This window comes from Cupressus sempervirens, chromosome 3 (genome assembly GCF_028749045.1).
Source record: "Cupressus sempervirens isolate cs-2001-9-10 chromosome 3, ASM2874904v1, whole genome shotgun sequence".
In the NCBI taxonomy this organism is placed as follows: domain Eukaryota; kingdom Viridiplantae; phylum Streptophyta; class Pinopsida; order Cupressales; family Cupressaceae; genus Cupressus; species Cupressus sempervirens.
Window position 1 is genome coordinate 639,252,864 of NC_143120.1, and position 21,585 is coordinate 639,274,448.

A 21,585-nucleotide genomic window follows, 5' to 3' on the forward strand; every position below is an offset into this window, starting at 1 on the left:
CTTACTACCAATAAAAACTATCTCATGCATATAATCTATTCATAAAATATTTATTTTATGCATTCTTTGTAGATGTTTTGAACCTAAACATTAATTTTATACCAAATAAAACTAAAAGTTATCAATTAAATTAATTCTAATTTATAAATAATAATTATTTAAATATTTATAACGAAAATTTCTTGCTATTACCACAATATATTAAAATTAATAACTTATATAATTTTTGGATGTGAGAAAAAAAAATACTTGACCAAACATTGAAATGAAAGAGATGTTAGAAAAGTCAAAAGTAAATCTTTTTTTAAGTGAAAGCGAAGAATGCAAAACATGCATAAAAAAATCCATAGAAATATTAAATTAAATATAATATTTATATATTTTATTCTATTAAATTTTCTATATTTTTCATTAACATCTTGGCATATTAGCTAGAGAGATAAAATTTACTAATTTTATTTACGAATTTGTGTAGTCTTGATCATTGACTATTAACTTATTCTTTCTAAATATTTTCTGGGGGAGTGCATTTGATCTTTATCTTATTTTTTAATTTTTTAATGATAGCTTAGTTCTTAAGTTTGTTATAGATATATCTAAATTTTTAAGATTAAATATGATGTCAGATTTTGTTGAGGTATATGAATTAATTTTATTAAAAATTAAGATACAATAGTTATATGAGAAATATTTTATTAGTTTCTTAATATGATATTAATTATTATTTTTAGATATTTTTTATTTTTATGAAATAGTAATTTATAGTTGAATATTAATAAATCGTGACAATTTTAATAATTTTCAATTTTTTAAGCATAACATAGTTGTATTTTTTATTTTTTATTGTTGAAGGAATGTTTTGTTAAAATATAAATTTTATTCAATTAGAATAAGCATGGCCTACAATACCAATTTCAATGCCAGTATTCTTAATGACTTATTGTGAAAAATATTAGATTTTAAATTAGTAAATGTTATCAATTATCTCCAATATTTCTTTTATTGAAATTTTATTCAAAATTAATTAAACATATAACTTAAATAAAGAATTATTTCTTTTAAGAAATAATGGTGTCATATATTATCTCATTTCTTTATTTGTAAATAAAAAAAGATGCTTTTGAGTCTAATTTGATAAGAATATATTTTCATTTAGAAAATCTTTTAAAATATATTTATTATTAATTTTTTTAAAAAATTGATATATTTGTTCAAATTTAAAATTCAAAATTCAAAATTAATGAATATGTATGATATAAATGTTGAAACTTTCACTCCTTGGGGGAAGGATAATGGCGAGCAACAAGCGATCGAGCCATTGTTTGAGCTAGGGCACTAGTGCCCTAGCTTTGTCTAGTTTCTTCTTAGCATTGCGAAGGTGGGAGCTTGGTGGTTGTAGGGTGTGGAGTGGGTGGCTCTTCCTACAGGTTCGTGTACTGGGCCATTTTTTTGGAGGTTGAGCTGTGAGCGGGTGGCTTACTGTGTGTGCTTATTTCAATGTTGCATGTGGGAAGTCAGGATTGCTTTTGGTAGATCTGCTTGGTTGCAACCTGGGTCTATTCTCCCCTATGAGGAATGGGAGGATCACTGGTGTGGGTTTGAAACTAGGAGGATATTAGATTTAGGGTGGGGGAGGACTCCTTTTCCCATTCTTTGGTAGTCAAAATATGGATGATGCCAAGGTGAGACAGCTGCGAGGAGCCCTCAAATGGATTTTCAAGCAGCTTTAGGCCCTAAGTTTTCAAATCAAGGGATGAAGACCTTTGACAACAATCTGTTTGTCTCAAAATTTGGAACTGCTAATGTGGGGTTATCGAATGGCTCAAGGATTTTGAAGACTAATGGATGTCTTGAGAGGTGCAAGGAGAGGCCAAAACTGTTATTCTAGTTGAAATGAGTGTTGAAGATGTGGAGTACTATTCACAACACTCCTTATATTGTAAGTTTTTGGGAATGAGGGTCTCCTTGCAATTTTTGGAGGTTTGGGCTCGAAGGACTTGGGAACCGGAAGGGGAAATGGAAATAATGTTGTTGGCTAATAGCTATTTCATGGTTACTTTTAATTGCATAGTAGATCACAATTGGGTATTTGAGGGAGGCCCTTATTTTCATAAATAAGGTTGGGTTGTTTATAAAGCCATGGCATGCTAGTTTCAATCTTGCAGAGGAGCTTCCAAATCGTGTCCTAGTGTGGGTTCACTTGCCGAGGTTCCCTATGGAATGCAGCTGAGAGGACGTACTACACCTTTTGGCCTTAGTGCTTGGAAATCCTGTAGGGACTTCATTCCAGACCTTCAATAAAAAGATAATGACTTTTACACACATTTGTGTTGAAATTGATCTAAGTAGGCCTTTACCAGATGCAATAGAGATGTGTGCAGGTTCTTATTCTTAGATGCAACATTTGGACTATGAAACTCTTCCTTTTCATTGTTGGCTATGTTGAGAATATGGTCATTTGTAGAGGTGATGCCCAAGGTACATGCCTCAGGAATCCCAAACTTCAGAACTTGTGAGAAACCCTCCTGAGATAGATAAAGGGAAGCATATTTCACCTGATGAGGTAGGTACTTCTGATGGATTAGCTCTGGTCAAGGATCACAATTGAAATAGGGGCCAAAAGAAGTCTTTTAAAGAAAGGCATGATGATGGTACCTTCAATAGATTTCAGATTTTGGATGAGTTCAGCCAACATGAAGTTAACCCAGGTTTGATCAACTTGGATCAAGGGCCGGTGGGCTTAGCTCAAGAGGATCTTGTTCTTGATTCTTCAATGGATCCACTTGGGGATGATTGTCAACAACTAGTAGTGGATTAGTATAGGGGGTTTCTAAGGTGTAGGAACCCTTGGCCATTGTTACTACAACTGGAGTAGATTCCCTGTCTATTGAGCAAAACAATGGCTCAGACTTGGCAACGAAGACTAAGCCTCCTCCCAAATTGGGCATTTTGCAAAAGATACAAAGAAGGGTGGGGCAAAGAAATTTGTTAAACCTGGTAGGAACAAGGATATGGAAAAGATTAAATTATCTGGTGAAAATTTGGTGGAGTCAGGGGCAATTAAACCTTTGGATTCTATTTTTTCAAGCCCCTTGAAATGATTGTTCTGTCATGGAATGTACGGGGCTTGAACAACGGCTCTAAACAAAAAGCAGTTCATGAGTTAGTTAGAAGGCAAGGTCCTAATGTTGTTTTCTTGTTGGAAACTAAGTTATTTGTTGAGAGTATGAAAAGTTTGATGCCTAGGTTGTGGAGAAGTGGAGAGTGTCAATGCATTGCAGCTCTAGGAGCTTCCAGGGATTTGGCATGTTTATGGAATCCTTGAAAAATCTAGCCTCTTTGGTGGATTTCCTCTAAAGCATCTATGTCTTTATTGCTCCTTGCCTAGAGATAGGGGACATCATATTATTTTCCAATAATTATGCTCCTATTTATCTTCAAGGTAAACACGTTTTGTGGTCCCACATCAGGTTGATCAGTAGCATGTTGCCTTTTCATCCTTGGATATTGGCTAGAGATTTCAATGATATTTGTGAGTTAGTTGAGAAGTGTGGTAGAACTAGAAGATTAGATCCTTCTACACTACTGTTTCAAGACAATATCAATGCTCTAATTCTTGTGGATATCAAGCCTAACAATGGTAAGTTCACCTGGAACAACTGATGGGTTGGAGAGTTTTGTATTGCAGAAAGGTTAGATCAATTTTTGGTTTCTTGTTACTGGATTGGACGAATGTGGACTTCTTGCTTTGAAATCTTGGATTGGAGAGGTTCAGACCATTGGCCTATTAAACTTTCTATAGAGTCAGCTCAAATGCTTCAAAAACCTTGTTTTAGGTTCCAAATTATGTGGTTACGGGACTCGTCCTTGAATGACTTGGTTTCTGATTGGTGGAAGACAGGTAGACCAACTTATGACACTTCAATATATGTCTTTTCTAAGCTACTTTAGTATGTTAAATTTGAGCTCAAATGGTGGAATCCTTTGCACTATGGGAATGTCTTCCATGCAAAGGCATTGACCCAGGTAGATCTAGATGGTGTCACAAGAAGGATAAGGGAGGATGGGGTAACAGATGAACTACTTCAAGATGAGGCCTGAGCTATGAAATTGTTGGAAGAGTGGGAAATCCATGAGGAATTGTATTGGAAACAAAAGGTGTGAATTGAGTGGCTTTAGAAAGGGGACAAAAATATAGCTTTTTTCTTCAACTCTGTGAAAGCCAGGCACCATGGTAACTCTATCCTTGGTTTGGTGAATGATAGGGGGGACCATCTTTCTTCCTTTCTAGAAATGTCTAGGGAGGAAATGCAATACTTTGAATCTCTCTTTCAAGAGGACTCGCAAGGGGGGTCTCTTGAGGAATTGCATATTCTTTCTTGTATCCCTTCTCTTATGTCTAGAGATCTGAATCAACAACTCATGAGGGATATCTTGCTTGAAGAGCTTGAAGGGGTTTTTTTTAATATGAAGAAAGGGAAAGCGCCAGTCTAGCTAACTTCCCAATTGAGTTTTTTGAAGAATTCTCAGATATCATCAAACTTGATCTCCTGGCAGTGGTTCATGAGTCTTAACACAATAGGCAGATGTTAAGGCCTCTAAATGCTACATTTCTTGCTCTTATTCCCAAGAATGAGGGGGCTGATAAGTTAAGCCAATTTTGGCCCATATCTTTATGCAATGTTATCTATAAAATTATTGCTAAAATTATTGTGTGCAGGTTGAAGAAGGGGCTTGTAGATTTGATCTTTGAAGAGCAAAGTGGTTTTGTTGCGGGTAGGCAAATTTTCGATGGAATTGTAATTGCAATTGAGGTCATCCATTCTATGGCTAACTCAAATGAAAAAGCAATGTTTATCAAGCTAGACATGGATAAGGCTTATGACAGAGTGAGGTGGTCCTTCCTCCAGTAGATTCTTAGTGCTTTTGGCTTTGCGAAAGAATGGATTCAGTGGGTTTGGAGTTGTATAACTTCAATTTCCTTTTTGGTGCTTATTAATGGGAGCCATTCTGAGCATTTTGGGGCTTCTAGGGGGCTTCATCAAGGAGATCCTCTTTCCCCTTATTTTTTTATTCTTTTGGTTGAAGGCTTGTGCAGATGGATTAAACAAAATGTGGAGGATGGTTTCATTCAAGGTTGGAGATGGGGTGGCACATTACCTCCACAAACTCATTTGCAATTTGTGGATGATACTGCTTTGATGGGGATGGCTACAATGATGGAGGCCTCTAATTTGTGAAGGGTATTGGATTCTTACTTGGTTGCTTTTGGGTAGCAAATTAATGAAGGAAAATTTTCCATCTTCTTTTTTAACACTTTGGATCCTATTCAGCAAAGGATTTCTCGTACTCTGAGATTTTAGATCAGCAACCTCCCATTGACTTATCTTGGCATTCCCATCTCGGTGAGGAGACCTCACAAGGAGTCTTGGTAGACAATTTTGGATAATTTTAGGGTGAAAGTTAACCATTGGACTCATCGTTGGCTATCCTTTGCTAGTCGTGTCCACTTAATTAGGTCAGTTGTGCAGGCTTTGCCCATTTATAGATGCATGCTGCAAGTTGCCCCTATGGGCTTCCTAAAAGATCTTGATTCTATGGTGAGACAATTTTTATGGGCTGGATGCTTGGAGTACTCCAAACAGAGTTTGGTAAGATGGGAAGTGGTTTGTAATCTGAAATAATATGGTGGACTAGGTCTGAGGCAGTCAACTATGACTGGGGAGGCTTTGGCTGCTAAACTTTACTGGAGGTGGTGTAATGAGCGGGGTAAGAGTTGGGCCAAGGTTCTCTCATAGAAGTATCTCCTAGGGATTTCTCAATTTGAGATTTCTAGGTATCCCCTTGTTGGTAAGGGATCTATGATATGGGATGCTCTTAAGAAAGGTGCTATGCTTATTAAAGATGGATTATTTTGGATTTGTAAGAGGGGGTCAAAGGCCCAATTCTGGTCTAATTCTTGGGATGGTTTTCCTCCCATTATCTCTTAGTTTCCCAACTTATTGGCTCTCTATTAAAGATTCCTAGAGGCTGGTTGGTCACGGGTTAGTGATTTCAAATCTTTTGTCCCCTGTGGTTAGCTAGTGTTGGCTAGATGGAAGTCCCCAAATGAGTGGTCAGTTGTAGGTTTGCAGGAGGAATGTGTTGTGCTGCAAAATATCCTTTCCAGTATAAGATGTTGCTCTCTCTGGGAAGATGATGTGCTGGCCTGGTCCCCCAACCCTATGGGATCTATATTGTAGCCTCTAGCTATAATAGGTTATTATTTGAGAAGTTGGTAGAGCCTAAAATTCAGTGATGGAAGAAGGTATGGAACAAGCTTTCTTGGCCAAAATGTAATTGTTTTGCTTGGATGTTGGCCTACAATAAGTGTTTGACTTGGGATAATATTCAGAAGAGAGGTTTCCTCGGTCCTTCTATTTGTGTTATGTGTCGGGCTATTAGGGAGGGCTCTACCCATTTGTTCTTTCATTACTCCTTTGCCCTACAACTTTGGCATTTTTGGTGGGATGTTTGGACAATGCCTTGTGTTCATGCTTCTTCCTTGATCGAGTTTTGGTACAGGATGAGTCAACCTCCTTCTGTGGTACCCTTTTTGCAAGAGGTATGGTTTTGGGACCTATCTTCTTATTGTGGTAGATTTGGCTAGAATGCAATCAAAGGATTTTTCAGGGAGAACAAAGATTAGTGCAACAAATTTGGAAGAGTTTATTGAGTATGGTTCAAGAGACAATGGGAGCCAGATGCGAAGTGGAATTCCCTTTGTGGAAAAGGGATACGGAGTTGGTGGAAAGATTGGGGATTATGGGCTCTCGCTTGATCTTGACTAGGGCTAAGAGAAGGTGTCGAGAGAAACAAAAAATTGATAGGAATGGTAAATGACAACCTACTCCTTATGGCATTTTGAAGATCAACACTGATGGTTCTTCAAAGGAAAATTCGGGCCCAGCTGGTACTAGTGGGATTGGTAGGGATTCCTTGGGCTCAATGATCTTCTTCTTTTCGATATATGAAGGAATACAGACCATCAACTTGGTGGAAGGGTTGGCTATTCTAGTCGCTCTAGAGAGAGCTCATGCTTTGGGGTGGTGGAGAATAGTTTGTGAATCTGATTTGCAGGTTTTGATCAATTTCCTTATTGAACAGAAAGTGGCTAATGTTAGTTGGCAGTTGGCTAGGGTTGTGCAACAAATTTTACGGGTAAGTTCTTTGATGGAAATGGTGACATTTGTTCATATCCCAAGAGAATGGAAATTGATTGTTTTGCAAAATGGGCTTCAGAGCATGCTGAGGGATGGAGAATTGAGGAGTGGGAATTGGTTCCCCAAGGGATTTGCCTAGATTTAATGAATATTCTTGATGAAGATAAGGCTGAGAATGGTGACAATTGATGTTGATGGTCTGATGCTTTTGCTTTTACTCAGGACCTCAATCCCTTGCTATTTTTGTAATGTTGTTTTCTAATCTTCAATAAAGTTTTTACCCTTTTATTCAAAAAAAAAATGTATGATATAAATAATTATTAATAAAAAATATGAGACAAGTTGAGAGAATCCCGAGTAAAAACAAAGAAACTAGTGAAGAAGATAGATGAAAGCCAAGTACTAATAAAGAAAATTGAAGAGAAAAGTGGTTATGAATAATAAGAGGATGCAATCTCAAAAATCATGGCTAAGCATGGAAAGTTAACAAGAACTATTAGGACAATTAAAAAGGAACAACAACATTCAGCAATAAGAATGAGTGAAGCATGGGATGAGAAAGGAATGACATCCTTGCAAGAGACAAAGATTATGAAGAACTAAAAATAGCTCAAGAAGAGAAGTAATATGCTAAAGATTTACTCAAAGAAAAAGAAGAAGAAATATTCATGATGGAAGAATAAAATTGATATAGAAAACAAGAAAATGGCGTCTTACAAGAACACTTTCATGAAAAAACTATAGTTAGAGGTCCTAAATGAAGAATGGAAACAAGTGGAAAAGTAAATACATCAACTAATGGATGAGTTGAAGAACATCAAAGAGGGGAAAAAAGATTCATGAAATCCAATGAAAGCAAAAGGAAACTAGAAGAGAAACATAAATCTCAAGGGTAAATCTCAAGCTCAACTAGTCTAGGATTTGAAGGAATCAACACAATAGAGAAAGGAGATATTTTAGGAATAAAAGACTCAAACACAATAAATAATAATAAGACACCAAAGAAATATAGTTCATTCAACAAGCCTACTTTTTATTATTGTGGTAAAGTTGAATACATGTCAAAATTTTGTTGGCATGGGAAAATAGTATCAATTTTTCAACATACCTATAGAGGCTACTACAATCTTTATCATCATGACAATGAAAAAGGAACAAGAAAATTTAGTGGTAAGAATGAGTGAAGCACAGGACGAGAAAGGAATGACATCCTTGCAAGAGATCAAGCCTATGAAGAACTGAAAATAGCTCAAGAAGTGAAGCAACAAGTTGAAGATTTAGTGAAAGAAAAAGAAGAAGAAATATCCATGATGAAAGAAGAACATTGATACATCAAGAAAGAAAATGACGTCTTACAAGAACACTGTCATGAAAAGAATGAATACTTAGAAGTTTTGAATGAAGAAGGGAAGCGGGTGGAAAAGTACATTCATTAACTGATGGATGAGTTAAAAAACATCATAGAGGAAAAAAAGGAGTAATAAAATCCAATGAAAGCACAAGGAAACTAGAAGAGAAACTTATATCTCAAGAAAAACTGCAAGCTCAACTAGTTTAGGATTCAAAGGAATCAACACAACAGAGAAAGGAGAGATTTTAGGAATAAAAGACTAAAACACAATAAATAATAAGAAGACACCAAAGAAAGATATTCATTAAAAAACTTACTTTTTATTATTGTGGTAAAGTATAATGCATGTCAAAAAAAATTTGGTACAAGCAAACAGTACCCAATATTCAACATACCTATAGAGGCTACTACAATATTTGTCATCGGTGTGGACACCGTGCACATGAGTGCATAGATCTTGTAAATGAGGCAAGAGTGGAAGGTTATTATTACCATTGTAATAGGTATGGTCATAAATCCAAGGACTATGGATAAAAATATCGAATGAAACTGTCATCTCCAAGGATGGGGAGAAGAAATAAAATAACAAGTGTGTATGATAGGTTCTCTCTACCTATAGAAATTATGGTCACTATGCATCCCACTAAAATATAACGATGGGCTATAGCAACAATACTGGACCATGGAAAAATATAGTCATGTCATGCTACATATGTCATAAGATTGGTCATATTGCCAAAAATTGTTGGACCAATAACATAATAGCGAGAAAGGAAAAGAAAAAAACATTTCTATTGCAAAAGTCAGCAAGGAATTTGTGAAGGTTTGGACCTAGATGAAAGAGGAAGAAGCTGAGATCGAACCTAGAGAGGTTGTGAACTCATTGGTGAATGGTGAGACTTCCCAATTAGGTTAAACTTGAAAGTCTTAAAGGGTTGCATGAGAAACTTAAGTCTTGTACCAATCCTCACATGTAAACTAGTATGTTATGAAGAGTGGTTTCTTGGAATAATGAGAGATGGTCATGCTTTTCTTGTGAAGACAAGAAAAGAATAACACTAAAATTTGATCATTGGATGTGTGATCATAAAGCATTTTTTGAATAGAGGTAGAGGTAGGTAAGAGTTGTGGTTACAATTAAAATCTCAACATTACTTGGACAAGAAAAGAATAACACTAAAACTTTACCATTGGACATGTGGTCAGAAGGCATTTATTGTACAAAGGAAGAGGTAGGTGAGAGTTGTGGTTACTATTAAAATCTCAATGTTACTTTTTACGCTGGATCTATATATAGGCACATTGAACAATAGATATTACTTTGTAAATCTGAGAACTCAAGAGCTTTTCATATTTGCAAAGCCCTAGCTATCAAAAGTGTGATTTTCATGCAAATCTGAGCAAGAGAGTGATAAGAAACATTAGAACCAAATTATACCTCGGTATAAGGATTTTGACCCATTGACATAATCTTTTAATAAGACCCCTCTGTGGGTTAGATTTTCGAATCTCTCCCTTCACCTTTGGGTAGATTTTGTCCTAGAGGTGGTGGGGGAAGCCCTTGGAGACTTCTTGATGGTTGATACGGCTTCATCCAATGTGTTTTGGATGATGTATGCTGACATTTTGATTGAGATCGACATTTCTAAGGGACTCCCCAAAATGATTAAGTTGGCCTCTCCTCTTGGATCTTGGATTCAACATCTTGATTATGAGGGTTTGCCCTTTCATTGCAGGAAATGCCACAAGACAAGCCACCTTGCTACCAGTTGCTCCTTTGATAAATCTAGACCAAAAAAGTCCCCTTCTTGGTGGAAGAGGGTCTTAGATGATCACTACACGGTCTAGAAGGTCCCTTCTACAGGGGATGGTGACTCTTCTCAAGATACTTTGGTGGAGGATTTGATTGTTGTCTCTGGTAGCCTATCTATTGCCCCAATGGTGGTGACCTCATCTATTCACCCTCTTTCAAATTTTGTTACTAGTGATTTGACGATGGCTCTTCCTGTGGCTCCTTCTTAGGCTATTGTTGGTCCATCTCTGGACATTGTTATCCTTGTTATTGGAAATTTGATGGTGGCTCCTCCTATGACTCCTTCTCAGGTTGTTGCTAGTCTGTATTTGGATATTGTTGTCCCTTCTTCTGCTGAGGTTTTTTTCCTCAACTTTGGAGGTTTTGGGGGTTGGTTGTAGTGTTGCTAACTTTGTGTGGTAGAAGGCTACTAGTTTGGTGGAGGATGGATGGACCACGGTAAAAGGAAAAAAGGTCAAGCCCTCCACTTCCTCTTTTGATATGGCATTGTATTCTCAAAAGATGGGACCAAAAGGGAAAGCCTGATGTGGCTGTCCTATTTTTGGCTCTATTGGCTTTTTTGTCCTATAGTTCTTTGTAGTTTGACATGGGTAGAGATTTATTATCTTTTCCCCTTTTCACCATAGGGTTTCGAGTGTCTAGTCAAAACCTATTTTTGTGGTTGTAGTGTATTGTGTTATCTATGATGCTACCATGGTCACGTTGTCTTGGTTGGTGACCTGTTTCACCTTGGGCTGTTGTTCTCTCTAGTTTGGGCTTCAATGAATATCTTTTAATTTTTAAAGGGTTTTAGGCACCCTTCAAAACCTGTTTTCCTTAATCAAAAACATTAGAACCAAATAAGTGTAGTCAAGTGTGTAAAAGGAATCATATCAGTGTATCGATTTACCAATGGCAGAGGAACAATATTCCAAAGTATATGATGTATAACTAGTATATGGAAAAGAGAATGATATGCCAGTCTATGAACCAATAGATAAGAGTGCAGATGATAAAGGTATGATGGAATCCCTATCCTAACTCTCAGGCAATGTATTAATGGTTGAATATGTAAGCAACTATCTAAAGGAAAAGACAATCGAGTTGGGGGACAAGGAAATCCATTTGAAGTATGAGGAGTTTTTTCTTGACACAATAAACCTAGGTTTTGAAGATCTGGAAGAAATAATCATAGCTCATGTAGTGGACATCGCAAATTGTTTCAAGGATGAGTGGGTCAGGTTTGATCTTAGAAGGGTACACAGTGAGTAGATATGAGTTAAAAACCCTAACACATCACAATGTAGGTGATTGAAAGGGTCATAGGGTTTAGCAAAACCAAAACATATTTGACTATCAAGAAATAGGATCTAGTAGAAGTGGAAAAATTGATTGGATATCATCATAATAATAGGATGTGTTCATTGAAATACATCACAAATAAAAAGGTTGAATTTGCAACAATGGCGATTTCTCACTAACTATATCAATTGAGATGGGTCAACGACATGCAAAGTGGAGTGATGTATGGGGTGCACCAAATAATCACTAAAAACACCTCACTTAACCTAAGTGGGTTGTTATATATACAGATGATGGAGGATCTAAAAAATATTAAGAGGGAGAGTAGTGCACACATTCAAATATGGTGACATATTAGTTTGTATATTCTTTTATTTCAAAGTTGAATTTCTTGGATTTGTAAAATTTTAGTGGAAGTAAAAGAATGGCATTGCATCACAAAACACTAATATGTATAGTAGGTTGGTCAATGATACCCTTGATCAACTTGAAACGTATATCAAAAAAAAATTGTAAGAGATGCATAGAAGGAGAATACCCTTAAACTTGATTATGGCTTACAAAAGATAAATTTATTTCTTGGAAAGCATAGGCATGTGTATATTAAAAATGGTTCAAACAAAAGCTCATTGGTTGACCAAATTGTGTTATTAAGTTGATGAAGAATAAAAAAGAAAGCATACTGATCAGCTACTAACAATGCTAATTAACTAGAAATAACAAAGGTTTGGCATATCTAAGAAGAAAATAAAGGAGCTAATTGAGCAACAAGAAGTAATTGCAGAGGAGAAGAGGTAGAAGAAAAAGAAGAGCATAAGTCAAACAATGAAACAAATCAAAGAAGACATATTGGAAGAAGGCGATGAAACTCATAGAGGATATTCTTCACCTAAGCTAGAACTGGAGAACAAAGCCACCAAGAAGAAGATTCCTGCTACTATAAAATATCCAATGGTAGAAATGTACAAGACGAAAACCTGATAGAAGGACAAGAAGAAACCTCCAACTTCACTGAAGGAAGAAAAACTTGAAGAGGAAATAGAGATAGAGAGTCTCAAATCACCGAAAGATGGTAAGAAACTTAAATTTAAGAATATTATTGATGATATGGAGAATAATGACAATTATAATACATTGAAAATTAGTTTTTTAAGTTCATCAAAGAAAATAAGAATAAAATTGTAAATGATGCATTAGTAAGTTTAAGACCGTTCAATAGAACACCAGAGTCCATCGAAACACTGGTGCCCAGTGAAGTTTATGCAATGGTAGGAGAAATGTGGTCAAAAGGAATACTTGAGTGAAAGAATATGCTAGATGATGCTTTAGCCAAAATAAGAACTGATTTGGATGATGATGAGAGAAACACATTATTGAACTCATGCAAAAAGGATTTTTACATGTTTGTTAATGTAGCACTAATAACAATAGGTATAAAGAAAGAAGCATTTTATAATGCAAAGAAGTTTTTGGTCAAAAGTTTACACTAAATAGGGAAAAATCTTGATGATGAAGAATGATGAAAAATAACTAACATAGGAGAAGCCAAAGGAGAAAAAATCAGCAAAGGAAACAAAACCAAAGGGTTCATGAAAGTTGTCAGTAGAATAGGTTGCTGCACAAAATAAGAAAAGGACTTAAATGAGTCAAGATTTGAACATGGAACCCAAGGAGAGTGGAGAAGTTCAGTTGGAACAATCCAAAACAACACAACTAGAGATGAAATAACAACAAAAAGATGGCATACATGCTAATGAAATTCATCCAAAGATTATTGATGTCTTGATGATGGACTTAAGTTCAAAGGATGTAGAAAATAAGAAAGGTCAAATTGTGACCATTATTTCACATAAAGTACATAGAGATAAAAAGGAAGGAGAAAAGACAAAAGAAAATGGTCAAAAGATGGGTGTTGTAGATGAAGAACAAAAAATGCATGTAATGGATACACCAAAAGATACAACGGGACAGGCCACCCAAGAAGAAGAAGAAGAAATACAAAATAAAGAAATTGTCTAGCAAGAGACATGAAAGGGAGAGCACATTGGTCAAGTCTGGAGACATAGTTTAGTAGAACGCACCCGAATCCCGATTCAAGAAAGAATATGATTTGATAAGTCAAGTCAAAAGAAAATCAATCATATCTATTAAAAGGCTGAGAAGATAAAATAAGTTTTTGAATAAATGGTTCTAATGAAAAACTTGTCAAAATAAATAAGTCTTGTTGAAGACATGAAAGGGGAACTAACATCATTGAAATATGAAATGTTAGATGCATTAAAAGATATAATCCATGTATTCAAAATTCATGCACATCACACACCTTAACTAGGGATCATGAGAAGATAAGAGAGAAAGCTCAATAGGATATTGATGAATCCAATCAATCTTACAATCCATTAATAGCATCAGCCTCATAGAAAACAACAAATATTTAGTGTACCATGTATTTGGTACATCAATTAAGAGAATAAGAAGAAAAGAATGTTTTTCAATTGATGGAACTTCAACGTTTCTTATCTCCACTAGTAGGGATCATTAGTAAACATCTAACAGATGCAAAAGCTCAATTAGCCAAGCCATTGATAAAGGAAAAAAGGAGCAATTGATCAAAAATTGGTCAAGCTCAAGAGTGCAATACTCACTTTTACTCACCTGAAGAAGTCATGGGAGAAACAATAAAACACAATAAGAGATTGATACAAGGAAATATTTGAGAATCTATAAGCCACTACAACCCCCATACACTTTGTTAGGATAATGTACCTAAGGGGGAGAGAATTTATGTAAAATGTGGAGCTTAATCCTTGTATACCCTTTTTTCCTTCATGCCAAAAAGGGGGAAAATACAAAGAATAAATACAAGGGGGGGAACATGGGAATGCAAGGGGGAGAATACTGAAAATACAATAAAAAAAAGTTGAATAATAAAGGTTGGGGGAGGGGGGAGTAATGTAACAAGAGAAAGGGGGAGAACCATAAGAGAAAGGAAAATTGAATTGTGGAAGATATAGTGTAAATAATTATTATTTATGCTTTACTTAAGTTTACTTAGATAAATGCATTATTTAATTATTTCTTAGGTTAGACACCTAAGAGTTTTTGTACTCATATGAGTTGTCTTATTGACAACACAGGAGTAAGAAACTCCAATTTAGCACATGGTGTCTACAACACTAGAGTTTGCATAAACAATTGAGCCGTCATGGAGACAACATAGTTGTTTGCACTATTATTTTAACACATGGTGTCTATAACATAATTGTATATACTACACCTTTGTAGGCTTATCCTCTCATCATCGCACTAACTCCTATGCTTAATGGAGGATAACCCACACCTAGTGGACATGTGCCTGGTTGTAAGACTTATCATGTTGCTAACTCCTAGGCATTTTAGATTCATCATAGAGGCCTTTATATACAGGCACCTCTAGTGTACTATACAATTGAATTCAATATAATATTAGGCCATAGTCAATTTTTGAGGCCAAAAAAATTTGCAAACCGGCACCCAAAGGCCCGATTTGCAAGTACAATATGATCTTTTTCAAATCTGCTTAATTATTTTTCGGATCTATTAATCTTTTTCTCGGCATTCTCAAATTTCTATTTTCACAAAATATTTTTAGCCTCACAAGCCTAGAGAGGAAAAAATTTTGCAAGAACCGGGTGGTGAAACCCTAGCTCCCGCAAGGAATATTTGCAGGGAATATTCTTTTTTCCTATTCGCATATTCCATTTAATCCGACTAATACAACCGACAGACACTCAACTAGTAGCTGAACAAATCACACTGGCAGTTCATTCTACACAACACCGATGGCCTTCACTCACAAAACCTGGCGGCTTTGGTTTATGTTAGCCCAATGGATTATTTTTTTAATTCACTATAGTAGGGGTCACATGGCGAATGTGGGACAAAACATATCCCACCACCAATTGTTAACAGTTGAACAAAGTAAGAGAAATTTGAAAAAATGAATTTTGCTAATTCTTATATTTTAAGTTTCTATTATGTATAAGAGCATGCTTTAATGCAATCAGATTTCCACAATCCATGATTTATAATGTTGATTTTCTGGAATAGATTGTGTTGATGAAAAATCTCTACACAATCTATTCCAGAAAATCAACATTATAAGAGCATGCTTTGTCAATTCTTTATGAATCTCTAAATTTTTCTACATATTTTAATTTGATTTCCTTATTGTTATATAGCTGTCCCCAAAATTGCACAAAAAAGTTGTCATCCCAAAAACTCGTCCCCTGATCTACCAATCCCAGAAATTTGGGGTAGCACTAGTTTTAATTTACCATTTGTGAGCTTTTCTGTAGATGGGTTGTTCAACACATATACCGCTGTAGAATGCCTCTCAGCACAATAAAATATTAGCTATAGATAGAGAGAGATACAGCTATAGAGACCTTTCCTTTAACATATTACAGAAACTTGAAGTCTTCCTATAATCATTATTAATATTAATGTATCATAATGTCTCTAATATTTTCTTCAAATTAATACATTTAAAATAGAGATTAACTATACATCGAAGGAGTTCTTGCTAAATTTGCTTAGAAACTACAATCAGCTATATTACAAATGTGAGAACTAAAATACAACCACCAAGAATGTTGAAAATTACATGTCAGTGGAAAAGGAATGAACCCAGACAATGCTACAGTTCTTTACAGAACTTTTCCCTTAGGCATTCTTGCAAAATCGACAACTGTCCCTCCCTAACTAATACATCTTCATCTAGTTTGTTTACTTTGAGCTTAAGTGTTCCAACTTCAGCGATGAGTTTAATGTTTTGCAAGGTAAGTTGTTCTGCATCTTGCTGAAATTCATTCCTTTCTTCTAAAACTTTGGGTATCTCTGCTCTTAACAACGTCAGTTCTTTCTGACATTCTTCTAAGTCAATCTGTAAACATTTTATGGTATTTTCCTTCCCTCCAAGCTGTAGATAAAATATATCACAGCATTAGTGCTCATAATCTGAACTAAATATAATGCTCTTCAAAAGTAAGTTAATCTTCCATTTAACAAACTGTTTGACATCCTAAATATAAACAATTGAAAGCATGACAACACATACCAGAACCTCCAAATCTTTCTCTTTCTGGTTTGAGAAAGTGAGCCTAGCCTGTAGTCTTTCAATGTTACTCCTCAAAACCTCTTGACTCCTTTCAAAAGTTGCAACTTTCTCCTCAGTTTGTTCTACATCAGCCACATTGGAACATAATTTCTCCCGTAGAAGCTTGACCAATAAAGTTTTGGCTTTAAGTTCTTGCTTTAGTTGTTTGAAAACCTCCTCACTCTAAAATAGCAATGAAGAATAATGGTTGATCACAAAACCATGTTAATGAACACTCCCTAAAATAGCAAAATAAATAACATTAGTTACCTCTATATGCTGTTGTTCTTGTTGATATGCCTCTGGATTTGCTGCATGTTGCTTGAGGGACTCATCATAGGATATATGAGAATTTTCTTTCAAGATTTCTTCTTGCATCCACACACTATTCTTCCAAGATGAAACTTCTTTTTGCAATTGTACATTTTGCTCAGCCAGATCTTGGATCCTCTTTCTCATCTTCCTCTCCTCCGACCTAATTTTTCCCAGCATAGAAGCCCATTCATTTGACCGCCTATCTATCTCCTCTTCTAATGTCTGCTGCAGATCATTCTTCTCACTCTCCAGTATCTTTGTTCGACATTCCATCTCTTCTTCGATCAACCTTAGCGATTCAGTTGCTGAAGATGTTTCTCTCTTGTTGCTGGAAAAGATGGAAGTGGTTGATGAATGACTTTCTCTGTGATGGCGTACTGAATGGGGAGATGACCGCTTCAAATGTGGAGATGAACGCTTGGAATCCCCTCCCTCAGAGATAGTTTCCTTTGGAATAGCAGAAGAATTATCTGCCATCAACTGCTTTTCAAGCAAATTCTCCTTCGAGCTATTGCTTCCCTTCTCCAAACAGGGCGGCCCATCCTTATCAACCCTCTGGCAGGGTAAATTATTACTGATATTGTTGTATGCAGAGACCCGTTTCAATGGAAATAACCTCCGCATCGCTGCAACACTAGCAATCACCTGTAAAAAATAATCCGTGTCATTTTCAAGCCGGAAGTAAACTGAATTATAAAAAGCATAGTCGAACACATTCACACCAAAAATGAATGGTTACAGCCTCGGCCGTTAGATTTGAAAGATGGCATTATAGTACCAGACAGCACAGGAGGACCCTAATGACGGTGAATTCCAGGCAGAGCTTCACACTCTTGCTCGCATCGCTGCTCCACATGGACGACAGGGGCGGCTTGGATCCTGCTCAAACCAGTAAACGTATAAACATCGGGAAATTTAAGAATACAAAGCTGAAAGAGTATGGCGATGCAGGTGAAGAAAAATTGGGGGTTTCAAACATCTCGGCAACAGTTAAAGAGGGTACCAGGTTGAGAAGCACGACAATGAAGCAAGAATTGGAATAATGAGAAGTAAAAGGCACAAAGTAAAAACTAGAGTGAGGAGATATGCACCAGAACATTCGGATAAAATGGAAGCGCTGATATTCTGCTTCTCCTGCATGTCCCTCGGATGCAGGACTCCCATGCATAAAAGAAAAACTATGCAAACCACGTGCCTCAGGGTAATCGCATTCATTTTGTTTATGTAAATGCGACCCTTGCCTTGAACCTGTGAGAGGATGAACGGTTAGTTTCAGGAGAAGGATAGCTAAATTGTTCGTATGCATACGGAAATCTCATTGCATACTGATCTATATATCCTGTAATTTTATGAAGCCGTTGCAGCTGTCTTCAATGCAAATTAGGACACCTGTCCTCTTTAATTTCATTCAATTCCGCGCATTTAAATTCTCGGAGGGGCTGAGAAATATTAATGTAGGGACTTAATTTTGCGTAGATACCGAAGGATGGATATGTTAGAGGAGCATTTATACCCTGTTTATCCCTCAATCTTTTTACTGTCAAAAATAATGCAGTATCTAGTTGGAAAATCTTACATAGATTCCCAAACTGAAACTGCATATCTTTAAAGATTGAAGAACTCGTTTCCATACGCGTTCATACACTTCTCCTGTCTTTGCTTTCACCCCACCTGCCCAGACACTCCTCGTGATATCTGCTTCCACAACAGTCAATTCGCAACTTTAGGTATCTTGCTTCTCTGGGCCCCCGTGAAAACCACCAAAGTGAAAGTGCTCAGATACAACTCTGTAGTTCAGGTGATTCTTCAGGGGACTAATATCTTCACCGCCGAGAGCCATCCGATTCATTTGCATGGGAATGATTTTTACATTGTGGGAACGGGATTCGGCAACTATAATCCCAAGAAAGATCCTAAAAAATTCAATCTTGTGGATCCTGTCATGCGCAATACCGTCAATGTTCCTGTCAATGGATGGGCTGCTATCAGATTTGTAGCTGACAATCCTGGTAAGATATATCTTTTTTTTTTATCTAAATTTGTGGCATGATCTTTGTATTTGCAAATTCTAATTATAGTTCGATTCAATTTTTTAAAATCATACCCACAACGAAATCTAAAATCGGAATACATTGTTATGAAAATCTTGATCATTCTTCTCGATGTCGTATCCTTCAGCACACCTTTAGGTAGCCTTGGGAAGTTGGGTGATCACCGTAGAATCGAGTCCGTTCTTGTTGAAATGAAAGGAATGGACATAAATCCAAATGTTATCACTTATACCGCTCTCATGATCAGGAAACCAGTGAGCAAGTGTTTGTGCAATCTCACAGGCGGCACCCACAGGAAGTAGCGAAACAGGGCATTCGGGAAAGATTTCCGGAGCGGATTAAAGATTCTGGTGCTCTACTAGTGAATGTGAATGTGACCGTGGCCCAAGATGGAAGTGGGCATTACAATACTATCACAGCGGCTCTCCATAATGCGCCATCCTACAGCAGGGAGCCTTATGTCATCTTTGTGAAGCAGGGGATTTACAACGAGAATGTGAATGCGGGGCTTTGCAAAGAAAAGATTAATGTGGTGCTGATTGGAGAGGGAAGGACCAAGACCACCATTGTTGCGAATACTCTCCCTTGTGCAACTTTAATTGCTATGATCTTGTCTCTTTTTTTCAACTCAATTATGCGAATTACGAAAAAGAAGTGGTTGCAATTATATGTTTTAATGTAGAGAGAGGAGATTTCTCTTCATCTCTGCTCCTTGGGCCTCTCTGCCTTTCCTTGCACATAATTCTATTTCTTTGGCGACCCTAATATTCTTTATATCTTCTTAAACCAGGAAAATTCTGGGTAGCTACTATTTGCTATATATCAGAAAGATTGTTGTGTCTTCTTTTAAATTTTATTTTGCATTATTTCATAGTTACTAGAAGGATTAGTACTGTACCGTTTCAGGTTCATTCCAAAATTTCTTACAAATTTTATTGCGGTAAATAAACTCGCAACTTTTCTTTAACAAGTGTTCGTCTTCTCCACTTGTTTCGGACAGATCAGAAAATCGTCCCAATCTTGTTAATATTTTGTTTCTTTTAAACTGAAAAGGCAATTCATTTTCCATTCTCTCCTCTTCCTTATTTCCAATGCCCATATCTTGTTGCAAAAATAAATCTAATCCGTTATATTCTACTGCCTCCATAACACGTTTTAAGTAGTGAGAGAGATTTCAAACCTGCCTTTCGTTTCACAAACTCTTTTCCTCTGTATTTTGTGGAGTCAAGTTCAATTTAATGAAGACGCACAAGTGTTTATTTCCTTCGAAAATGAAGAATAACTAGTAATCCGTTCTTTAAGGTTATTTCAAATTGCACAGTATAGATTTTAAATTGAAAGGCAATCCACCCTTCTAACCAGATTTATTGTTTCCAATGGCGATATTTCAGGTCTAATCTCACATTCCGCTGCATCATGATTTAAATGAGAGAGACTTCAAACCTGCAAAATTGTTCATAATATTCTTTCTTTTTGTAAAAGAATTCCGTTATCTTGTTATCGGTTGTTCCTCCATTCTGGTTTAACTCGTCTATTTTGAAGTTGGAATAATAAAATATGCATGGATGTATTGTTCTCATATATAATACTAGCATCTGTTTCTGGAGATTTTCAAGATAAATGTTTCTCTTCTTTTTAAGGTTATTTGATTCGCTATCGCCACACTACAATCATATTTTTGTAAAAGAATTCCGTTATCTTGTTCTTGGTTGCTCTTCCATTCTGGGCTACAATCATATTTTTGTAAAAGAATTCCGTTATCTTGTTATTGGTTGCTTCTCCATTCTGGTTTAACTCGATTATTTTGAAGTTAGAATAATAAAATATGAATGGATGTATTGTTCTCATATATAATACTAGCAATTGCCACCTTAGCAATCACACCCTAAGGTGGCAATGGGTTTACCGAAGTCAAGTTTGGTGGTTCGAGATGAGCATAAATACTGAAGATTTGTTGCTGTCAATTGTAAAAGTATAAATAATTAATTATTCAGCTCTGATGTTTTGGGAGCAATAGATTAAGTGATTTGATCGCTCACATAGGGTAGTAAATCAATGCAGAACATGCAGAAAAGTTTGGCCTCATCATAAGCCTTTTCATGTGAATCCTCATTCTAAAATAACAACAATTCAAGCGTAGAAACCAGAGAGCTCCAAAATGAACCACAAATACACCTTTTAAGCTGTGAAACTTAAATGACTAACAATTTGGATCGTCAATTAGTCATAGTAGCACAAGAACTATACCTCTAAAATCTGCAGAGCACATTGACTTTTGTAATGCAAGGGTATAGTTCCAGATTGGTCTTCAAAAACATCAATACATTGTTCCAGATTGGTTTTCAAAAACATCATTACTTGCTTGACTAAATACTGTTGTATTTATACCACGACAGTCCCATTCCCAAAAGGATAAATGGCTCATGATGTAAGAC

General features: G+C 36.2%; 3 protein-coding genes and 1 long non-coding RNA gene across 5 annotated transcripts in view; 2 read left to right on the forward strand and 2 right to left on the reverse strand.

The window, feature by feature from the left end:
- The window catches only part of LOC149568301 (uncharacterized), a 124,218-nt gene extending 103,447 nt beyond the window's left edge, over positions 1–20,771 (forward strand). For both annotated transcript variants that reach the window (XM_089821280.1, XM_089821281.1), the window contains exon 3: positions 20,542–20,771. In XM_089821280.1, coding sequence (XP_089677406.1) covers positions 20,542–20,570 — 29 coding nt within the window. In that variant the 3' untranslated portion in view covers positions 20,571–20,771. The remainder of the gene's footprint in view (positions 1–20,541) is intronic.
- Positions 16,326–17,790, reverse strand: LOC149568302 (uncharacterized). Its single transcript, XM_089823403.1, has 3 exons — positions 17,055–17,790; positions 16,746–16,967; positions 16,326–16,607 (listed from the first exon to the last, which is right to left on the reverse strand). Exons 1-3 carry the CDS (start codon positions 17,721–17,723, stop codon positions 16,326–16,328), a joined length of 1,173 nt encoding a protein of 390 aa, XP_089679529.1. The 5' UTR covers positions 17,724–17,790.
- Positions 17,876–18,895, reverse strand: LOC149568303 (uncharacterized). Its single transcript, XR_016362537.1, has 2 exons — positions 18,191–18,895; positions 17,876–17,978 (listed from the first exon to the last, which is right to left on the reverse strand). It is a non-coding gene; the product is annotated as an uncharacterized LOC149568303 (long non-coding RNA).
- LOC149568304 (laccase-24-like) lies at positions 18,449–19,573 on the forward strand. The gene is made up of 3 exons (XM_089823404.1): positions 18,449–18,553; positions 18,718–19,108; positions 19,289–19,573. Exons 1-3 carry the CDS (start codon positions 18,449–18,451, stop codon positions 19,450–19,452), a joined length of 660 nt encoding a protein of 219 aa, XP_089679530.1. The 3' UTR covers positions 19,453–19,573.
- Positions 20,772–21,585: the final 814 nt, after the last annotated feature.

Coding starts and splice junctions, on each gene's coding strand:
- LOC149568304 (XM_089823404.1), top strand. CDS start 18,449: ATGAAGCCGTTGCAGCTGTCTTCAATGCAAATTAGGACACCTGTCCTC. Junction 18,554..18,717: donor AGGGGCTGAGAAATATTAAT/GTAGGGACTTAA, acceptor TAAAGATTGAAG/AACTCGTTTCCATACGCGTT. Junction 19,109..19,288: donor ATTTGTAGCTGACAATCCTG/GTAAGATATATC, acceptor GCACACCTTTAG/GTAGCCTTGGGAAGTTGGGT.
- LOC149568302 (XM_089823403.1), bottom strand. CDS start 17,723: ATGCGGAGGTTATTTCCATTGAAACGGGTCTCTGCATACAACAATATC. Junction 16,968..17,054: donor AAGAACAACAGCATATAGAG/GTAACTAATGTT, acceptor TTGCTATTTTAG/AGTGAGGAGGTTTTCAAACA. Junction 16,608..16,745: donor AGAAAGATTTGGAGGTTCTG/GTATGTGTTGTC, acceptor TTTTATCTACAG/CTTGGAGGGAAGGAAAATAC.